The sequence below is a fragment of the Neltuma alba genome, unplaced genomic scaffold (genome assembly GCF_004799145.2).
Source record: "Neltuma alba isolate B1F8T4 unplaced genomic scaffold, ASM479914v2 tig00011524_pilon, whole genome shotgun sequence".
NCBI lineage: Eukaryota > Viridiplantae > Streptophyta > Magnoliopsida > Fabales > Fabaceae > Neltuma > Neltuma alba.
In genome coordinates, this window is record NW_021636190.1 from 515,465 (window position 1) to 530,129 (window position 14,665).

General features: G+C 33.6%; 1 protein-coding gene across 1 annotated transcript; it reads left to right on the forward strand.

Moving 5' to 3' along the window:
- The first annotated feature begins 2,451 nt into the window (after positions 1 to 2,451).
- On the forward strand, positions 2,452 to 7,686 carry LOC114714701 (serine/threonine/tyrosine-protein kinase HT1-like). The gene is made up of 3 exons (XM_028899463.1): positions 2,452 to 3,162; positions 4,174 to 4,629; positions 7,309 to 7,686. The coding sequence occupies exons 1-3, from the start codon at positions 2,740 to 2,742 to the stop codon at positions 7,558 to 7,560; spliced, it is 1,131 nt and encodes a 376-aa protein (XP_028755296.1). The 5' UTR covers positions 2,452 to 2,739; the 3' UTR covers positions 7,561 to 7,686.
- The last annotated feature ends 6,979 nt before the right edge of the window (positions 7,687 to 14,665 follow it).

Consider the following 14,665-nt stretch of genomic DNA (forward strand, 5'->3'; position numbering starts at 1 on the left):
ACAGTTTCAAATCATAAGTCTAATTTCTCAAGAGACAAAATAGTCCTTATTCTTATTAAAATAACATTTTATATAGAAAAACTTAGAGACTAAAAACAAATGATCTGAAACTATAAGAATTGAAAGTAAAATGAAGACAAATTTTGCATACCAAATATTATATTAACATTTTTTTTAAACTCTTCCTATTAGCATAGCAGCATGTATTAAAAAATATTTTAGAAAAATTAAAATTTTTGCAAATAGTTAACATAATTATTTTTTAAATTTTTATAAATTAATTATCTAATTTTTATATTTTCAATCATAATATGAACTAGGAAAACTTTGGTGGTACTCCCTACCATATTATATTGGCTCCTATTACTGTTTTTATTTGGGCCTGAAACTCCTGTTACAGCTGTTTCCATATCGCTTTTTAATTTCATTTTCAAACTATTTGTTCTTCGTCTGATTCAAGTTAAAATGCTCTCACAGCATTATACACGTTAGAATCAAAATAAAAATCAAATAAATTCTTATATTTAAAATTAAAAGTAATACTTTTCATTTGTCATTTTTTTTGTTAGTAGCAGCACCAGAATAAAGAGAGGCCCAAAAATAGACCACACAAAGCACCAGAATAAAGGGGCCCCCTAGCATCTACCTCTTGCACATGTTACAAAATACTCTTTCGATCCTTAATATAATATCTAATTATTAAGTTAGTTTAGTCTTAAATATAAAACTAATTTTTTACATTTATCAATTTTCTCTAAATTACCTTTATGGATACTCCTTTAACTATAATCAAGTAGAAGAAGGAGATGGGGTATTAAGAAATATGATTATGGTGTTTTAGGAAAAACATGTCACATTTCTTATAATTAACTAACTTTCTTAATATAATCAAATTAGTTAAATGTGTTTTATATTAAGAACTGAAAGAGTAGTAGGATGCTAAAATTGGAGATATTCAGCTTCCTGTTGTCATGTACCAAAATAAAAACACCGTTAGAGATTTTTTTTTGTTTTTTCCTCCTGGGAAAATTACTCATAGGTACTTGCAAGTGAAAAAACCTAAACATAAATAGGTCTCATATTTCACTTAATACTAGTAGTTTACAAAAATTTAATAACCATATCTCATATTTAGGACCAAATTTTATATTTATGACGAGAGAGATAATAGCACAGTTCGATTTGTAAATATGAAAGTATGATTGGTAGATATTAAATATATTGGGATCTGTTAGTATGAAATGAAATTTGAGGGGCTTATTTATATTTAATTTTCGTACATAAGATTTTTGGGTAATTTTTCCAAATATGAAAATAGATACAATAAATTATTCCGAAAACCCTAAACTCATCCCAATGTTAAAAGACTAAAATAATGTTAGGTGGCTACTTAATCCACAGGCATACTTGTATGCTTTTTAATATTAGTATTTAGTAATGCAATCTACGTATCTATACCAGTATTGTAAATATCAACTTAATTAAAATGAGATTAACTAAATTTTGAATAAATGATGGGGACCACAAAGTGACAAAGTATGATATACTCCTCTAATCCTATTTATAGGGCGGAGAAAGAATTTTTTCTGGTCCTATTTATAAGTTACTTCATTAAATTTTCAATTGTCTTTCATTTTTTACAGTATAGGTAGTTATCTTTTTTGAAAGTGTATATATTAAATATGAGTAAAATTGAAAAGTTGTTATATTTTAATGGAGAGTAAATATATTTTAAGGTTTTTCTAGTCTATATGAAATATGCTGAAAATGTCTTATAAATAGAACTGAAAAGTAATGTTTTTCCTTGAGCCTAACTTTTGGAATCATAAAAAATTAAATGCTCTTTATATTTTGATTTGGAAAAGTAAAATTATAAAGGTACTCATAAAGAATGGTATTTAATGATTTTTATCTTAAATAAATGTAAAAGTACACTGAGATCGACAGTTGCGGTGCTGCCACTTGGCTGGTCGTTTGGTCTTGGGTGCCACGTGGATTCGGGAAATCGGGCGTTTCTGGGTCCCAACGGTATGGCGTGACGGTTAACGACTGGGATATATACCAAAGTCTGAGGGAGAAGGAGAATGGGAAATCAAAAGAGCAAAGTTGGTGCTGAATGAGGCAAGCGCAAAGATCAATCCACCATATGCCATTGATGATAATGATGTTGTTGACGATGCAAGAAACGAAGCTCAAGCCGAAGCTGTCGATCCATAACCATCTCTCTCTGCCTTTCACTCTCTCCTTCCCTCTCCATAATCAAGAGCTTTCAACTTTTGAACCGAGCGTTCACGAGACTCTCCTGAACTTTCTGCCTTTGACATTCACCTTTTTGCTCCTAATCGACCTAATCCTCCTATCTCATCTTTCATGCAAAGAGAAAAACCGTGAAAAACTTCGTCTTCTTCCCTTCTTTCTCAGCCACAACAATGAAATCTCAGTACCTCACCTCTCTGTTTGAGCCTCTGGTCGCTATTGCATGTTCTGTGGTTTTTGATCCATCGCAATTTTGATACACCGAGTATAACTGTTTCGCAATAATAGGGTATTATCGGTTTGATTCTTTCATGAAAACCCATACTCATGTTTCGAAATCAGTTTATGCACTTCCTGAAATCGATCCACACATTCCTAAGGAAAATTATATTTGATCATTAATTCGTTGCGTTAAACACAACTTTGATTCGGTTCCATTCAAGGGTTCGTTTGTTCTTCAAGCTTCGAAGTCCTTTTCATTCAATGGCGGGTTCCTGCTTCCACGCGCTTCGCCTGCGAAGGTCAAAGAGTAAACCTATTGGCGAGCCGTCTTCTTCGACGAGGACCAGGCTGGATTCTGACATGGAGAAAATGGAGAGGAGGAGATTTGATAGTCTGGAATCGTGGTCTATGATATTGGACTCTGAGAATGTGGAAACATGGGAGGCGTCTAAGGAGGATCATCAAGAGGAATGGAACGCTGATCTTTCGCAGCTCTTCATAGGAAACAAGTTCGCTTCTGGTGCTTATAGCCGGATTTACCGCGGAATTTACAAGCAGAGAGCCGTGGCTGTGAAAATGGTGAGGGTTCCAGTACAGGACGAGGACAAAAGAGACGTACTGGAGAAGCAATTCAAATCTGAAGTGGCTTTACTTTCACGTCTCTTTCATCCTAACATAGTGCAGGTAATAAATGTCTTGAAGCCTTCTCATTCGTTCTTCTTGTGCTGCGGTGCTTATTTGTATTTCTGCATGAATCTTTGGTTTTCTACGTGAGGCTATGGAACAAGTCATAGTGCGTAATGAAAGGCAGTTTATTTTTAAAATAGAGATGGGCCATATCTGATACATGTCCATCACATGTGTCTTGTATCAACCTCCGTACTTCAAATTACATTTGGACAACACGTATTTTGTGGTGCCATAGTGACGCTGATATCAACTTGGATCTGGTATTTCTGGTTGTATCTTGTGTGAACAGATGTAGTAGATACATGGACTAGGCTAATCTATAATCACTGTTTAACATGTGGTTGTATTTTTGTTATCACCTACAAAGACTAGTTGCTACTGACCACTTTGATGAATTTTTTTCTTTTTGGAACAGCTTATATTTCTTATTTGTGTGGGAGCAATGTTTAGAGGGAGTAGTAGAGGATGTTATGAACTAATTAAGTCTCACTACAAAATGTTAATAAGCTGATAGCATCAGTTTCAATTTCTAAGATCATGCTGAAGAGTCTGATGCATTATGCTCTTGCTCCCCCCCCCCCCCGGGCGGGACCCGGGGGGGGGGATACACACAAATAAACCCACCAAAAACGAGCAGTAGACTAGAGCATGTTTGTATTTCTATTGGTGCATTCCGAATTGGGCATATTTGTCCAAGACTAATAATTCGTTGCTTCTCACATGACTTTGAAATTCATGCACCATCTCTCGAACATTCATCCAAACTCCTACTTGCTGTCAAATTCTCAGCTCTCTCTCTCATTTTCTTTACTTGCACTTTTGAGGACATAACACTTGTAGGGCTAAAATTTACCTCTGTGACTTTTGCATCAACCACAACCCTGTATTCTACATTCTTTTTTGGATACACTAGAGACGCCTCGTATTTGCATGCGGTCAATTCATATTTTTTGAAAAGTTACAAGGATATGACTAATGCATTTTCTACTTTTTGAAATGTTGCAGTTTATTGCAGCTTGTAAAAAACCACCAGTGTACTGTATCATAACAGAATACATGTCGCAAGGAAATCTGAGGATGTATCTGAACAAGAAAGAGCCTTACTCTTTATCTACAGAAACAGTGCTAAGGCTAGCTCTTGACATATCTAGGGGGATGGAGTACCTTCATTCACAAGGTGTGATTCACAGAGATTTAAAATCAAATAACTTGCTTCTCAATGATGAGATGAGGGTGAAGGTGGCCGATTTTGGCACATCATGTCTTGAAACACGATGTCAGGAGAGCAAAGGAAATATGGGAACGTATCGTTGGATGGCACCAGAGATGATTAAGGGAAAACCTTACACTCGAAAAGTTGATGTTTATAGTTTTGGAATTGTGCTCTGGGAGCTCACAACCTCTCTTCTTCCCTTCCAGGGAATGACCCCTGTGCAAGCTGCCTTTGCTGTGGCAGACAAGGTCAGACAGCTATATCCAATTTTATGTCTTCTTATTTATCACGTTAGATTTTCCAATCACTTCTCTACTTGGCGATTTGGTGGCATATGTAACAAATGAACTTGATCTTTTCTTTCTTGAGTTTGCTTGACCTGGTTGAGGAAGTTCCCCTCTTAATTATTGGCCTATAATCATGCCTAACAGTAAAGTACTTATATCCTTTACCATAATAAATGAGAACCTGTCTAGTACAATGGTCAAGTTGATCAGAGAGCATGCATCCAGTTGCTATATTGCCGACATGAACGATTGGACAAAGATTATGTCTTGGGTACTGAGAAATATACTTGAACAGACACTCTCAGATAAATCTAGTTGTCAATAAACAAATAAACCATGTCAATTATGAAGAGACATGTAAATATGTTAGAAAACAAAAACGTGTCCAGCGTTTTTATTTGTCTCTTTACGATTGATTTGGTTTATCTATCTTAGTAAATAAATAGATCATGCCAATTACGAAGGGACATATGAATAAGTTAGAAGTGAATCCCACCAAAAAAAAAAAAAACGTCTGCTTTGTTTATACGTCTCATTATGATTGGTTTAAGGTATCTATCTTTGTAGACTACGGCACTTAAAAAATGTTCATACCCTATGTTTGGGCCTTCTTTTGATTTGGGGAAGTTGGGCTGCTAAACTGGAATGAAGTAGATTATCCAGTGTGTTATTTATTCCATCAACAGGATAATCAAGGAATGTAATAGATTTAATTTTCATGTTCATTGAGTGAAGCTTGGATGCCACAAAGTTCTATTTTAGGGCCTGATCGAACTATATAGTTATAACATGGAAGGAACGGTAAAATCCAGAGGTTATCAGGGATGGAATCAGCATGCATAGTAAACATATTTGCTACTGAAGTCTCAGTTATTTTGGATCTCTGCCAAATATCGAGTCTTTGTACTGGCTGCAAACTATCCATAAATTTTAAACTCTTGAAACAATGACTCATTCTCTTCTAGAATTCTCAATGCAATATTCTCTATTTGCCATCTCTGTTTAGACTACCTTGTGATTTTATGTCAGCAAGGTGCAAAAGTTGAAATCTATCAAACTAAGTGGCTCTTATAGGAAGGTAGCTCCAACAATACGTCAAGGAATTTCAGATTTCTTTTGCCATTAGATTTGGGTTAAACTAAGAATTGAGGGAGCATACCTTCTGAAACGGTACGAAAGGTTTTGTTAAATTTTGCAGTTTATTATACACCCATACCAGATACTTTCGGAGTCAAAAAATCAGAAGGGACTCTTAAAATTACATAATCAACTAAAACATGTGATTTAAGGAAATCAAGATGCAAGGACCGTTCCTATAGTTGTATACAGTATTATCACCTTTATCTATTAATGTCATACTTAGTCAGCCACTATATCAATGAGGCAGAAAGTTTGCACATTGACATGAATAGAGAACATAGCTATGGCAAAATACAGAGTTGAAAATCCATTTGCCATAATTGTTATGTCTATTCCACACTTGGCAAACAGGAAGCACAACTCTTTTAAGTGTATATACTCCAACTTTATTGAGTGTAGTCAATTCGTTGTCCTTTTTCAGGCTGGTCCATATTCTCCCTCCACAGTTTTGTTTCTATAAATAGCCTTCTGCAGAAAGCTTGGCAGTTTTGTGTTCTTGAGTATTTGAAGTTTCTTCTTCCCCCCCCCCCCAAAAAAAAGCTTTGCCTGTCTGACACGTCCCCAGATGAACATCTAAACAACCAGCTAAAGACATAAATATATGCCTAGGAGCTGCAACTTCAATTTTTGTTCCTAAACATTTTAATTATCTTCTAAATGCTACAAGAGCAATTAACTTGGTCATGGCATCTTCATATAGAAGCTTTCTCTGAAGAGACTTGATTGGCCATCAATTACTCTGCCTACTCCATGAAATGACAGTCTGTTCTTCCGTCTTGAACATATAAACAACAACAAGAAACGCGGAGCAAATTACACAACATTTGTAGCTGAAACTAGTTCATCACATTACTTTCTGATGAGCTGCTAGAACAAAATTAGTTGATAACAAAATACATATAGGCATATTTTATTTACGCAGCCCTAGTCTGTATGGGCTTGCTGACCAATCAGTGTTTTGGGATTGAAAGAAGTTTCGTTATATAAAGTTACTTTTTTGTTATTAAACCATACCTCTTTATGAATCAACTTTAAAAATGAAGTGGATACCCCAAGAAATGTACTGACTTTTGCTTCTTAATTTTCTCCTAGTTATGCTTTTGATAATAGGAAACATGTTAAAAAAAGTGCGGAAGTGGGTGTAAGGATCTCCCAATCCCAATAAATTGGAAGCATTAGTACATGGGGCCTTAAAAATGTTTCGTTCATACTTCCAACATCACTTTCTTATCTGACCCAATATAGTATTAAAATTTATCATAGTGAGTGCACAAATCTGATAAAGTAATCCTTGGATTTCCTCTCTTTTTCTAGACGAGTGCCTCACATGCTGACAAGTCTAATGGAATACACACACACTTGTTGATAAAAACAACATTCATATCAGGATAGGCTAAAATTTTTAGATAGATAGTTCAATTGTAGAGTATTTGCTGGTAACAAAATGTCAAAATCTTTGAGATGAACTGAGTACTGACTGAAGTATATGTTGTTGTGCAGAATGAAAGGCCTCCATTACCAGCAAGTTGTCAGCCCGCATTAGCACATCTTATAAAGCGATGCTGGTCAGCAAACCCCTCAAAGAGACCAGATTTCTGCGACATTGTGTCTGCTTTGGAGAAGTACGATGAGTGTGTGAAGGAGGGCCTACCTCTTACTCATCATTCGGGTCTTGTCTCTCGAAATGCCATTATTGAACGCTTAAAAGGTTGTGCTTCCATCATTTCCTCCTCTATACCTGTACATGCCTGATTCCCCACTCTCTCTCCACCAGCTGTACTACCGTTGCCCCCCACACCTTATGTTATACCTTTCATATTTTTAAGCTCATATCATATACACACACATATATGTGGATTACCTTCATCTTTATCCCCCCATCATGGGCTTTCTATACAGGCTTGATGTTCTTTATTAACTTTACTGTTCAACTCTTCTTCAGAAAATTACAAGCTCCAATGATGACTGATAAAGATATTACAATAATATTGTTTAGTTTGCTTACCTCAAGGTTTCAAGTTGAGTGAATTTACTCCTTAATATTGATCATCAATTAAGAGGGTGGTTGTTTGGCTGCTTTCACGTTTGCAATTTGTTTAACAAGCACACCCTAAATTCTCATGATCTCTAATTTTTATATGAAATTTTAATGTAAGAAAAGTGAATTTGTATTCGAAGTAATGGGCTTTTTGTTGGCGATAGTTACTACATTAGTTTCGTTACAAATATTGTATTGAGGAAGACAGTCTTTCTTGCTATCCTTGTTCTTGATAACAGTTAACATTTTTTTTTTTAAGACTTTGAGCATCAATAATTTGAACATTTTTCTCAAATTTACCCCCCTTAGACCACAGGACCATCCAGCAGGGAAGCAAGATAAGTCCAAAAAATGTAATTGCGAAACAGAAAAACAGTGAGAAGAACTAGCAGATAAATGATAAACTCTAAAGATCATCTCATGTCTTGGCTAACAAGGCCAAGGATGACATTGTGGGTCCAACCATAACAAAACAATAAAAAGTGTGCAGAGTCCATACCTTCACATGGTCTCTGCAATTGGGTTTCCCGCCTCGGCTTAGAACAGACAACTACACATTTACTATTCCTTTTATTAAACACACAATATAACTAATGGAAGTCTGTAACAGATGAAATTCTTTCCTTTCAATGAATTTCGACGAGAATGACATGACTTAAGTCCGACAAATCATATTGAGAGGTTATTGTCATTTAAGCTTCACAGGGTCCAAATCTATATAAGCTAGTCAGCTAACAACACTGGGAAAGCAAATAGCCAAAAAAAAAATTTTTGTACAAGAAGAAAGTTACTCCCTGGTATCTTTAATATAAGAGTTATATAACTAATTTTCAGATATGAAAAATATTAGTTAAGCTATTTATTTCTAATAAATATGTGTTGGTTTTTTTAAAATACCCTTTCTAATATGCACTTTGTAGCTACTCAATGAAAACCTCTTACTATGCGTAATTAATAAGAATAATTATAAAAAAATTATAGATTTCAAAAATAAAATAGATTAGATATTATATTTAAAATTAAAATAAATTTTTTATCTAACTTTTATATTTAGGATAATAGATGATTTTTACCGACACCACCAGTTTGCATCAAACAGTAAGAAGAAGGTGGCAGGCTAACAGAAAACAGTGTCCACCAAACAAGCAGAAGATGGGAAAGTAGCTAGGAAGTGTAGTAAACCATCAATATGAATGAATCACCAACAACCGCATCTCACCCACCAAACACAAGCACACAAATTATCCTTAAAAACCACACACTGGTGAAGTGTAGTATTACTCACGAACCTGTCTTCTTAAGATAACTATGATTTATTTCCCGTCTTAATTAAGGGTAGTACCTTCGTACTCTATAATAAATATCTAAGCAAGTTGGCCTGTCAAGTTGAAGTATTTAGTTAGTTGATTTTTCAAAAGCCTTTTTGGGGAATGCATTATTTAATTCTGTCTTGAATTAATTAAGGAGCCAGCTTAACTGTGTTGGGAGGGTGATGGGGAAGACTATGACTATCCATGAAAATGGGGAAGCAAACCCTAGGGGTCCCATACAAGAGAATGCAAAAACAACTCAGGTAAATTATCCTTTTTAATATATCTGTGTGTGTGTGCGGAATATTTAATTTAAAAGTCATTTTAATCTGAATAATAAATCATTTTTTTTGTTTGAAAATTAGTCAAAAGTTCCTCATTAAAAAATTAATTGTGTAAAGGTACTTAAAATTTGTTTAAGAACACGGATACAATCTATATTTAGGAATGAAACTTATCTCTAATTATGTACGAAACAGAAAAAATTTGCACAAAGTTAAAAAAAAGAGTTGTACTTGTCACTTGCTAGAGGATTTGAGTGCCTAGGTATCTATTCATAATTAATTTTTTAAACAGGAGACTTTTGACTATTTTTTGAATAAAAAGAGAGAGTTTAGGGCTTTTTATAATTTGCATAGAGGGCACAGAGAACGAGAAGGGAGTGTTATTGGTCTCGTGAACTTTAGGGTGCATTAAAATGATAGCTTTGTGAACGAGAGGAGCAGCATCATTGAAACATGAGATATCGTAGCTCCGAATTCATCAAAAAGTGAACAATGCAGGACCCCAATATCTACCTAACCCCACTTCCACCCTTTCTTTTTCTCTCTTTCACTTCTCATCACTCATAAGTGGTATATCCACCCCTTTTTCTCCATCAATATATTAATATTTAATTCACTACTACTACAACAACCTACTATATTATTGTACCACCCTCTTCTCACCCCAACTTCCTTATAAAATATAAACCCATATTTCACTCTCGACATGTGGCAGGGTGAGGGGACTAGCCAGAGCATTTTTTTAATTTTTAATTTCTTTATATTATTTAAGTATTATACGTTTTTGTCTGTTATGCCAACTTTATGCTATATGCACTCTTTAATCCTCATCTTAATAATGTCATAGGCCTAAGTAAGTATCGTTTGGTATGAAATATTGAAAATGAAAGATAGGGATTAGGTTGAGATTAAGAAAATAGTATTTACCATAAGAGATTGCTTATTATATAGGATTAGACAAACCTATATATATAGGATTGGAAAATATTACTTGACTTCCATGGGTTTGCCTAATTCTATGTAACAGACAATTACTTATGCTAAAGGCTTTTCTAATGATTTTTTTAATTGCAATCTTAATCCATGTCTCTTATTTTCAATACTTCATACCAAACGGGACCTTAGTGTATTTTTTTAGTCACTTGCCTGTGCTACTACTCCTAACTAGACCTCAAATTCCTCCGAGAGATTATCGTTATTTTTAATTTTTACCTTTCGATTAATAAAATTTTCTCACACACAAAATTAAAATGTTGCCTCCCTAGTTTTTTTTTGGGGGGAGGGGGTTGAAGAATAAAAAAATTCTCCTAATGCAAAACTCGACCTTTTCAAAAGGTCAAGTTCAAAACTTCAGTATCCTAAAGTTTGACAAAGAACTAAATAACTTTGCTGTGGTGATAAGATGACTTGGTCCCATACAAATAAGACAGCTCGTGGAAAATCTGTTTCTATGTGGAAACAAAATTTGACCAAATGACTTAAGAAGGAGGACCGTTTCATCCCCGAGTTTGAAACAGACGGCTTAGATAGAAGTGCTGGCTGCTGACCATTCAAATTCGAAATTTCTGGGAACAAAATAGGGTCAGGATATTTGAAATTTGAAAATATTGACTAAGACCATCAAGTCATTAAATAATATTTTCAAAATCAAAATCGAAATAGTCATGGATTCAAGTAAAAATTAATCAACTGTATTATGACACATGTTAATTAATAACTTGTGTAAGTGTTCAACTTATTCATAATGTATATGATCTAATTCAGTATCAATCAAGAAGGGATGAATTCGGACAGAGTCATGGATCAGTCGCATGAAAAAGCTAATATAGAGAAAAAAATATAACACTATCTCAGCTGTTTAATATAAGATTCAATCAATTAATCTGGAGAAATTAAAAATTTTAAATAAATAATTTAATTATAACTTGTGTTACATAATCTCTCTAAGGGGGTGTTTGAAAGTACTTCTAAAAAGTATTTTTCAACAAAACGAGATAAACTCCTCAACATATTTATTTTGTAAATCGTAAAAACACGTTTGAAATCATAGTTTGGTTTACATTCAAACACTCCCTAAAATGTTTGTATATGTATTATTGGATTATATATCAATTTATAAGCTAAACAAATTAATTTGGTAAGAAACTATAAATATAAAAACTTTAAACTTATTTTTTTTTAATCTCTTTAAATTAGTTAATTAAGTTTTATATTAAATATTAAGCATCACAAACTGGAAATAGATAATTATTGGTGATTACTATGTAGATGAAATTATTGAGAGAGAAATGAAAGGGTCAAAGAGGAACCAAGTCAGAGACGTATGATAAGGAGCAGAGTGACTATCACGGGTTGCGTGAGAGAAGGGAAGAGAAGGCGCATATGAAATGTCAATGATGCTGACAACATCAGCACAAGTGTTTCGTGAGACTATATTTTTGTCTCTTGTTATGTTATTTTCACCCCCAGTAATATAAGGGTTGTGATTTTTTTAAAATATAAATTAAATTATTCATAATTTATTAATATTGAATAATATGTTTTACTAATTTTATGAATTATTCATCAATAAAATTCTCCCATATTATTAGAACCCACATACTGTTATGTTCCCATAAATATATGAGTTAGCTAATAAATTTGTGAAAATGAATGAAATTACTCCTCCTTATCCTTACTATAAATAAAATTAGTTATTGGCAGTTACCTTTAAACTTAAAATTTTATACGATAATACCCTCAATCTTCAATATAAAAGCTAATTGACTAATTTGAATAAATTACGAAAACTAGTTAAATTAGTTATTTATAATAAATAAGTATTATATTTTCTAAAATATTCTTGCTAATTATGTGTATAAACTATAACTATTTTAATAAAACATTTAATATGTTTAACTACTATAAGGACTATTTTTTAAAAAATAGATCAATATAAAAAATAAAATGGATCGGATCTTATATTTAGAACTAAATTGAATATCAAACTAATTTTTATACTAAAAAGCAAGGTAATACTAACCAGAGTAATGATTATTGGGTTGAAGGGTGATACTTAGTCAAATTCCAAACGCGGAGGCAAAAAATTAAACTGACTAAAATTAGACTGATTCTAAACCACAAATTATACATATGTGTATGTATTGTGAGTCTTTCTTGACTCTGCTAGTGGTAGGCATTGGCCGCACATCACATACACGCACTCCTATCCCCATTAATGTGTTCTCTATAGTCCATATATACTTTTCAATAATATAGATTAATTAAAAGTTATAAACCAAAATGTTAATTTTTTTTCTAATTTTTTAGCCATTTGGTGTCACCAGATAAGTTTAGAAACATTAATAATTATATATCAAGAAATAATATATATGAATGTGTGTGGGTGTGTGAATGAAAAACGCTGCATTACCACTGCACTGCTATATTATTGATTTATTATGAGAAAAACTGATCATTCTCGAAACTTTCACCCATTTATAGTTCCAATAGCTTTCATGAGGAGAAAGCTCAAGCTTTTAAGAAATAAATATCTCCATTGATTTAAAGGAAAATTACACTCAGGTCTCACAGAGCACAATTAATATTAAAAAGGTCCCACGAAATCGCGAAATGATTCTGAAGTCCCCAGGGACCTGTGTGTAATTAATTCTAATTGTGAAATTACCTACTTACCCCTGTTAATTTTATTTCAACAATTCGTTTATAATCTCAACAGTGGCTGTTAACAACCCGATAAGAAGTGATTGACAACCTCGGCAGTGCTCATGACAACTCACTCTGTGGAATGCCAGGGGCGTTGTTGAGGTTGTTAACCACCTCTTCTCGGGTTGTTAACAGCCACTGTTGATGTTGTAAATAGGTTCTAATTTTATTGCAGCAATTCGTTTACAATCTCAACAGTGACTGTTAACATTAGAGCAATTCGTTTACAATCTCAACAGTGGCTGTTAACAACCCGAGAAGACGTGATTGACAACCTCGGCAGTGCTCATGACAACTCACTCTGTGGAATACCAGGGGCGTTGTTGAGGTTGTTAACCACTTCTTCTCGGGTTGTTAACAGCCACTGTTGAGGTTGTAAATATGTTCAAATTAACAGGGGTAACTACGTAATTTCACAATTAGAATTAATTACACACAGGTCCCTAGGGACTTCAGAATCATTTCGCGATTTCGAGGAACCTTTTTGATATTAATTTTGCTCTGTGGGACCTGAGTGTAATTTTCCCTTGATTTAATTGCCCCATTTGAAGAAGTTTCAGTTCTTAGAATTAATGTGGGCATTTCAAAATTTTTATCACCCAGACAATTGTTTTTTTTGTTGAATTGTGCAAACAAAGATATGGATTATGGAGTACCCATCACAAGTTCAAGACTGCGTAAGAAAAATCAACTTCGTCTCAAACAATATCGGATAATCCTGTTTGAAACAAATCAGCATATGTGGAACTCTTACTCACTTTTAAGATTATTGCATGACCCTTTTTCTAATGTTTTATAACAAGATTTCCCCCCCCCCCTTCGAACAATGTACAAGATAAGTTCTCATACATTTACAAATAATTCATAAAAAATGACACAAAGCTCAATTAAAAAAAGCCACATAAAAAATGAAAAAGAACACAATAAAAAAAAAAGTCGCTATTAAAAATCTAGGTTATGGGAAATGGCTCATTGAAAGTATTTTATAATTCAGTCAGTAGAGGTTTGTTTATAGTTGCTTATGCTAAGCACTTCTGAGAACATAAATAAAATTCTCACAAATTTTTTTTTTATATTTTGTAAATTATGATTAGAAATTTTTTAAAAAAAGATTCTACCATCATTTCAAACAAACCTTAAATCTTACTCCTCCAGTTCTATTTATAGGGCAAAAAGAGAAGATATTTTTTGGTTCTATTTACAGGGTACTAAGAGAAATTTTTTGTATCAATATACAATTTTACCATCCATTTATTATTGTGCTGACTTTGTTTACATAAGGGATAGTTTATATCAGTGTAAAAAAAACCGGACCAGACTGGCCGGTTCAACCGGTCAGTGGTCCGGTCCGGTTCATAAGCTAAACCAGGGACCGGTTCAAACCGGATTGAACCGGTCAAACCGGTGTGAACCGGTGAAAACCGGTATGAACCGGTATTGAACCGGTTTAAATAAATATATTGATATTTATCCTATTTTTTCTCATTTAACTCCTAATATCTCAATTATTATAGATTTAA

Bases quoted from the DNA above. Each gene is read 5' to 3' on its own strand.
- LOC114714701 (XM_028899463.1), top strand. From the start codon at position 2,740: ATGGCGGGTTCCTGCTTCCACGCGCTTCGCCTGCGAAGGTCAAAGAGT. The intron at 3,163-4,173 runs GTAATAAATGTC...GAAATGTTGCAG, and splicing joins TTCATCCTAACATAGTGCAG to TTTATTGCAGCTTGTAAAAA. The intron at 4,630-7,308 runs GTCAGACAGCTA...GTTGTTGTGCAG, and splicing joins CCTTTGCTGTGGCAGACAAG to AATGAAAGGCCTCCATTACC.